Below are 7,919 nucleotides of genomic sequence, written 5' to 3'. Positions count from 1 at the left end.
ACATGGGGCTCAACTCATGAACCATGAGATCATGACTTGAACTGAAATCAAGAGTCAGACGTTTAACCGACTGAGCCACCCAGGCACCCCAAGTTATCAGATTTTTAAAAATTTGTTTATATGTATGTGTCCTTTCAGGCCTTTTCTATCACAAAGATTATAAACATATTCTTTATACTTGTTCTCACACTTAAATAACTTAGTTTCACTTTATTTTTTAAGTTTAGATAAGGTCTTTAACCCATCTGGAATTTATGCTTGTGATTCGTGAGAAGTAGGGAGCTGACATCACTTCTTGCAAATGATTAGCCAATTGATCCCAAATCATACATATACAAAAGAATCCAGCCATTCATCACTGGTCTGAATGTCACCTTACTATAAAGTCTATTCTTGAATTTTTTGTTCGTTCAATCTATTTGTCTATTCTGGCACCAATATCAAACTAGTCACTGTGACTTTACATTATTTTGATTATCTGGGTGTTATCTCTGATCTTAACATTACAAGTCACTATTTATTGCTATTTTTAGCCTGAATCAAACACATTTCCATTCATGTGACATTTTTGAATATTTACTATGTGTTGTGCACTGAAAATAAAAATATGTTGGCTGGACTCAATTGTGCAAATTTAAATTCAGTGGATTGTAGTCTAAACTCTGCTTTTTCAGTTGAGTTTTTTTGGGGGGAAGGGAAGATGATGGCAAAGTTGTTTTTTTCCTCTTAAGTACTGCTTAAGTTGCTGATGTATCCATACATAAGAAAGATTGGTTTTGCTAACTTTTTCTGAAATAGTAAGTCTATATATGAATCAGATGTTGAGAGGTTCTAATGAAAAGCCTAAAAATGTGGACAAAGGCTAGGGAATGAGAAAAACAAGATGTAGTGTAATATCCTAAATTTATAGTTTGTTTTCTAGCCTTAGACTGCCATTTAGGTGACAAGTGACTTCATGAATAAATATTAGGGCAAGGTTTTTCCTCTCCCTCTATTAAACTTTGAGAGTTACACACCAAGTCATGCCCAGCGAAGCATCACCACATCCTAGCAAGATCCTGAGTGTATGTGCTCATGAGCACATTTAATTGCATGTTCCCACATCCTCAGATTAACCTTTTGGCAAAGTTAGCTCACTTCATTTGCAAAGGATATGGGGTAACCATGGTCCATTGTTGAGCAAAAGAGGATGAAGATCAGCTGGAAATTGCAATCAGGGAGAAGGTTTGGGTGTATTCTATAAAGCTAGGAGTAACACCAGGAAGTCTACCACATTTAACACAGGTTAAAAGAGTTGAATTTTAAAAACTGTTAAAGAGAAGGTCTTTAAAACTTTAGTACTCCTCTACCACACATTAAGTAAATGAATTTTGACATACATTTGTGCATGGTATACACAATAGTAATATTCGAATATAATTTATTTGAGTGTCATATCAGACCTTCATCTGGTGAGTATTAAGCATTTACTATGTTGGGGATAGCGAGGTGAACTAGACAGACACAATTCCTTCCCTCAGCCAAGGAAGTGCCCCTTCCCAACCAAGTGTGTTATGTCATTGACCAAGAACGGTAAGTGAACAGTCTTTAAACTGTGGAATGACAGAAATGTTTTGTTTAATTACATAATTATCGACATCCAAGGAAATCTGTCTACTCTAAAGCTGATGATAAGTTTCATAACTTCTCTTTGTATTCGCCCTCTTTAATTTTTTTAATGTTTATTTATTTTTGAGAGAGAGAGAGACAGAGCACGAGCAGGGGAAGGGCAGAGAGAGAGGGAGACACAGAATTTGAAGTAGGCTCCAGGCTCTGAGCTGTCAACAAAGAACCTGATGCAGGGCTCAAACCCACAAACTGCAAGATCATGACCTGAGCTGAAGTTGGACACCTAATCAACTGAGCCACTCAGGCACCCTCTTTAAATATCAAATCCAAACATGATTAGCCAGGACTCATGACCTACTTTGCCAGCCTAATACTATTTTATGTCCCTTTCATTACTGCAGTCAAAAAGCTGAGTTTCGTTTTAATGTCACACTAGACATTATTGGATGCTCCCTATGATTAAGAACTCACCTCAGTGATTAGTTTTCTTATTCACCAGATTCTCCAAAGAGCATAGTCTTCTCCCCCACAGGGAAAGAGTGGTTGGCTACATTTGGGGCTGCCATATGAGAGTGTTTTCTAAAATATGTCATATGGGATGGGTCCCAGAGTAGGCATGGGTTGTTCAAGGCTGGGTTTGGGATCACAAATGCATATAGAATAAACCAGGACTTCAAGGTCTGAGATCACAGAAAGAGAAAAAGAAAGCAATGTCTGGGCACTGAAATATATGTTACATGTCAACTTCCTAACATCATTAAGGAGGGTTAAATCTGCAGAAAGATGAAAAATGGGCAGTCAGTGGTAAAATCCAGAAAGCACACAAAGAAGTGACAGCACTGGCCTTTGAAGAACATATCCTAGAAGAGTTGTTCTTAACCTTGTTTTCATATCCTCACTGGTATGATACACTGTTTTTGAGACCCTGGTGAGATTGAAATTGTTGGGGCACCCAGGTGACTCAGTCGGTTAAGCATCCGACTTCGGCTCATGTCATGATATCCTGGTTCATGATTTCGAGCCCTGCATAGGCTCTGTGCTGACAGCTCAGAGCCTGGAGCCTGCTTAGGATTCTGTGTCTCCCTCACTCTCTACCCCTTGCCCACTCACACTGTGTCTCTCTCTCTTTCTCTCAAAAATAAACATTAAAAAAATAAAAATAAAAATAAAGAAAATAAGAAATTGTCTTCCTTCCTTAACTGGTTTTTCTAGTTAAAAGTTTAAAAAGTACTTGTGTGCCTGGGTGGCTCAGTTGGTTAAACATCTGACCCTTGATTTTGGCTCATGTCATGGTCTCACAGTTCATGGGTTCAAGGCCTCGCATTGGGTTCCGTGCTGACAGGGTGGAGCCTGCTACGGATTCTGTCTCCCTCTCTCTCTGCCCCTCCACCACTGTACTCTCTAAATAAACAAACAGGTAAGTAAGTAAGTAAATACAATCACTAAATGAAGAAAAAGGCTTTCATTAACTTTCATGACTACACCAGGCTCCATCCCAGAATTTTAGAACACAAATATTCGGAGCTGAGTTGGAGAAGCAAAAATCACTCTCCAACTTCAGTTCTCAATCTGGCCCACATCTCTAACTGCTGCAGATCACTGTTATGAAACTGGGAATCCAGCACTAGTCCATACTGAGTGCTGCTCCAGAGGCACAGGGTAAATGTTGCTGACAAAACTTCTAAGTGTTCTAATGAGGAGAGCTTGAGAAGTGAATAATTCCTTAACTGAGTATGATGCATTTATAGGGTTAAAGGTGGAGGGCATGCTTAATCTGGTAATCGCTTATAGAAAATGTGGGTCATTTCTCTGCGGAGAACAACCCCAGTTACTCATAATGCACCATACTGGGCAGTGCTCAATAGGTGCCACTGCACTACAAATTTAGGTCTGGCATACATTCTCTTGATAATACACTCCCACCTCCTCTACTCCCCCCCCCAAAAGTAATGAAATAATAATGGTTGATGGCACCATCTGAGAGGTAGCATAATGGAAGGTGTTACCTGGGCTTTGGAGTCATTTCTAGGTTAGAATTCTAGAACTAACTACTACATAGCTGAGAACACTCATTTCACCAATGTTCTGCTTTGATCTGCTCCTGAAAGTTGGGGAGAGCCTGTGGTGAACTTAGAAACAAGAAATACAGAGCAACCTTTTCTCCTTCTGATCATATTCCTCCCAGTTATCTAGTATCTGGCCCACCCATAGCTTTGCCAGATGCCTAGTTTTAAGCCCTTTGTTTCCCAGGGTTCACTCATGCCTATACCTGATAATGTCCCCAGAAAGGGCTCTTGTAGTTTCAGGGAAGTTGCCTCTCTTCTCCTGGGAGCCTTTATCTAACAGAACCAACATCTTTGCACCTAGATTTGTGTTTACTACTCAGTTTTTTTTAATATTAAAAACCATTTACTTTCATTTATATGCAAACTTGTTAATAAAAATATTTAGGGAGAAGGGATTCTCTGTCATACTAAGTCCAGCAAGATGCTAACATTGATAGTACTTCTAAAATTTAGGTACTTATAGAATCTAAAGATATTAAGGTTTCAAGGATTGAGGACTAACAAGAAATACTAAAGTGGTACTTTCGTATCAACAAAGCCAATACCTTATATGAATTTCACAAGGTATACACAATTCAGATAATGAATCAAGGCTCAAATTTCAAGGGTGAATACCTAAAACATTTCATTAACTTCACAAAGCTCAACAGGAAAAATGGCCCATTTAAAGAGGATAATTGAGAAGAATTTAATGAAGATACTAATTAAAAAAGGGTGAGCAGGATTAAGGGAAACCAAATCAGGATGGTGAAATACCTCAGAAATGTCCCAATCTTTCTGCAATGATGGTAATGTTAGACATCTACATTGCCTAATAACCATGGATATTAGCCTCATGAGGCTGGCTATTGAGCACTTAAAATTGATTAATGCAACTAAGCCACAGAATTCATTTTACTTAATCTCAATTAATTAAAGTTTAAATAGCCACATGTGACTAATGGTTGCTATACTGGACAGTGCAGCTAAGGTCTAACAAAGAACCATTACAATTCTTAGGCCTAGAGCGGTAAGAAGGCACAATTACTGGAACCTGGAGTAATGCAGAATTAGAGCTTATAGAAGAGAACTACATGATAGTAGTCATGTGGCGTTTGACAGAAGAATGCAGCCACTGATAACTTGCAGACTGGCAGAGGAAACTGAGAATACCCTGACTCATTCTTCCTGCCCAACCATCCCCCTCTGATGCTTCTGACTGGTAGAGCTCACCAGAAACTAGAGGAACCAGAAAACTTTTATATAGTCCATAAGAGTCAGCACAGAACATAGTGAAGGATGGAGACTAGATCTGGAGTAAAACATTATCATACCATGTACAAAATGACTTGAGGCATAAAATATCTGGTTTATTAGTATTAATCTAAAAAAATGGAACAAGTGGCAAAAAAAATTAAAAGCATATTTTTCAATAAAGTCCTACAAATGTCTTATTAAAAGCTATCCCACAGTTCTCTGTTGCACTAAATGGCACAATGCTTTAATCCAACTGTAAGTGGGTTCACTTCCGATTTTATACATGAAGAATGAAATCAAACCATGTCCCTTCGGTGACATTCAACCTTGTATTTTTTTTAAGGTAGCATCATAAAAACAAGGCCTCAAAAACTGGGTAAAAACTCATTTCTGTACTTCTCCATGGAAATCTTTAGGAAAAGGCAAAAGATTTAGGTAATCTGAAACCAGAGTATCAACCTTGTATTTTTACCAAGAATCTGTGTTAAACTTTTTCAAAATAGCATTTCAAATCACAAAGCCTGAGTGGGAAATTTTTCACTGGACTTAGGCTGAAGGTCACTGTAACTCAATAAATGGATAAACTTAGATGAGGAAAACCAATCAACTAGACACATAGGGATCCAAAGGCTCCCCAACTCCTATTCTAGGACTGCATGGTCATTCTCTTTGGACAGGCCTACTTATGTTTTATTTTTGTACCATCTCTCTGAATGTTGGTATGTGTTTTAACAACCTGTTTCACTTTCTGCACTGGATAGTAGTGCTAAAGAGAAGAAAATGATGGGGAAGGAACGAGTTGTAGTATGTATAGCCACAGTCAAATCCTATTTGTGGAAACCTTTATTGTGTACTTCAGTGATTCTTGAATATTCCAAAAGTCCTACTGTCCAGCACTTAAGGAAGAAAGGTCTAATGTCACTGCATGGGGGTTGAAGTAGGTGCCAAAAGAAAAGCAGTTCCCACCACCTCCAAGGAGCAGGAGCTGTTGCTCTTCAGGAAGCAGGATGCTGGTATGATTGTGTAACATTAATGGCCATGGCACACGTGTTGTGTCAATTTGATACTCAGAGCTCAACCCTGTAGTCAAATCAATTATAGTCACCCCAGGAATTGAGGAGGAATGAATCCAAACCCCACCAACCAGTAGAAGCTTCCCGTTGAGCACATGAGCTGTGTGTGAATACCTTGGAGTAATGGGGGGCTGGATGACTATTGATTCCCACAGGAATCCACAGGAAATTGGTTTTAAAAAGAGTACAGAGCTCAGTGGCTCCTCAGAAGCACCCAGACCTCCAGCAATAAGGGCTCCCCCTTGCCAGCTGCAGGCACTATGTGAATGCCGACCTTCAGGTGCTTCCCCCTTCACTGGGATACTGACCCAGGCCATTGTCCCCATATGTAGGAAATGCCAGTCACTTAGAACAGGTTCCACCACACTTCGACCCCCATACACAAACAAATACTTCTGATTCTTACAGGACACTTCTGTTGTTGAATGCCGCCAACATGACAACGTGGAATCTTCTGGGCCAGCCTTTGTTACTGTTACATTTAGGTCCCCAGTGCTATTATCCTCACTCTTACAGACACCAAGTTGTAGAATCCCCAAGGCTGGAGTTACTGGGGACAGTCTCCCTCCCAGAACCAGAACCTGAGTATCTGAAAGTCTTGTCATGGTGTGATAAAGGCGCCCATCCCACTGGGCTCCAGTCCCACAACTGCGTATTTGGTTGCCTTTCCATTCAAAGTCACAATGTCTTGACAGCAAGTGAAACTTGCTCACTCGGCAATGCCGCCCCTCTTGTTCTCCAAATCCTCCTGCACTAAGAATAATGCTTGGGCTCAAAAGGACAGAAGCGTGCCCATATCTCCTAAGGTTTGGGCCCTGGTTGTCACTGGTGACTACACTGGCAGGCAAGACTCCTGATGGAGAATCAGGATCTACTCGAGGAAACGCCTCTGAGGGTGGAAACACCAGAGTTTGGGTGAGAGCATCTCCTCTAGAAGCGGCCAAAATGAAATAGTGGGCGCACTTCAGATGCCACTCCTCAAACTCATCAAAAGGTTCAAGATTTTCCACTCGCTGGCATTCTTCTGGGGGGAGAAAGCAGCGATAGAATTTATTCATGTCCATGGCACTGCAGGCAGTCCAGCCAGCCTGAAGGAAGCGATGCTGCTGGGCCTGCACGTCGGGAAAGCGGTCCAGGCCATGAAGGGGAGAATTAAGCTGCCGAAAATGCTGCTGCATGAACTGGCCAAACGCATCGTGGGGTCTCATCTGCTCGTAGATCACGAAAAGGGCATCAGGAAAACGTTGGGCCGCCCAGGCGATGAGGGCGGCGGCCTCGTCCGGGTCGAGGTAGGTCAGCACTGCCTCTGCTAGGAGCAGAGTGGGCGCGGCTGCATGGAGGCCCGCGGCGGCCAGGGCCTGATCCAATCGCGGGAGCTGTCGCAGGTCCAGGCCCAGGAGGCGGTAGTCCAAACTCTCAAAGCACAGTGCTGACGCGGGGTCCCCGTTCTGGAAAGGCCCAGTTAACGCGCACAGTTCCGGCGTATCTCGAATCCTTTCGGCTTTGCGCCGGGCCACGTCCGGAAAGTCTACCTCCCAGACTGCAGCCTCGGCCAGGCGGCCCTCACTTTTCAGGCGAAAATACAGAGAATCGGAGCCAGCTCCCAACGACACTATCTGTGCCCGAGGCGCGCCGGGGGCCGCGCACGTCCGTTCCAGGAAGGCGCGCACGCAGTGCCCCACGGCGCGTGCGCGGACGTAGTAGCCGCGGTGGATGAGCGGCGCGCGGCGTGCGGTCCCTGGAACGAGCAGCGCTGCAAAAGGGTCGTGCACGTACCCGTGCGTGGCCAGGGAACTCTTGCTGAGGGCGCTGCTGTCGTTGGTGCTCTGTACTGCCCCCGCCCGACGCTCGCGGCTCCGCGGGCCCATGGCCGAGAAGAGGGTGAGGAGCAGCGCTCCGTCACGGTGGTGAGCTGCTCTTTCGTTCTGTTAATACC

At 42.9% G+C, this 7,919-nt stretch overlaps 2 protein-coding genes and 1 pseudogene across 2 annotated transcripts in view; 1 reads left to right on the top strand and 2 right to left on the bottom strand.

Annotated features, from left to right (window-relative positions):
* Nucleotides 1–5,002: 5,002 nt before the first annotated feature.
* Nucleotides 5,003–7,851, bottom strand: LCMT2 (leucine carboxyl methyltransferase 2). Its single transcript, XM_003987233.4, has one exon. The coding sequence runs from the start codon at nucleotides 7,849–7,851 to the stop codon at nucleotides 5,794–5,796; it is 2,058 nt and encodes a 685-aa protein (XP_003987282.1). The 3' UTR covers nucleotides 5,003–5,793.
* On the bottom strand, nucleotides 5,257–5,365 carry LOC111561020 (annotated as a pseudogene).
* Nucleotides 7,758–7,919, top strand: part of ADAL (adenosine deaminase like) — a 25,848-nt gene continuing 25,686 nt past the window's right edge. Inside the window, exon 1 of the mRNA XM_011283043.3 lies at nucleotides 7,758–7,890. The gene's annotated coding sequence lies outside the window, so the exon portion shown is untranslated. The remainder of the gene's footprint in view (nucleotides 7,891–7,919) is intronic.

This window comes from Felis catus, chromosome B3 (genome assembly GCF_018350175.1).
Source record: "Felis catus isolate Fca126 chromosome B3, F.catus_Fca126_mat1.0, whole genome shotgun sequence".
Taxonomy (NCBI): Eukaryota; Metazoa; Chordata; class Mammalia; order Carnivora; family Felidae; genus Felis; species Felis catus.
This window is presented reverse-complemented; position numbering and strand designations above follow the sequence as displayed.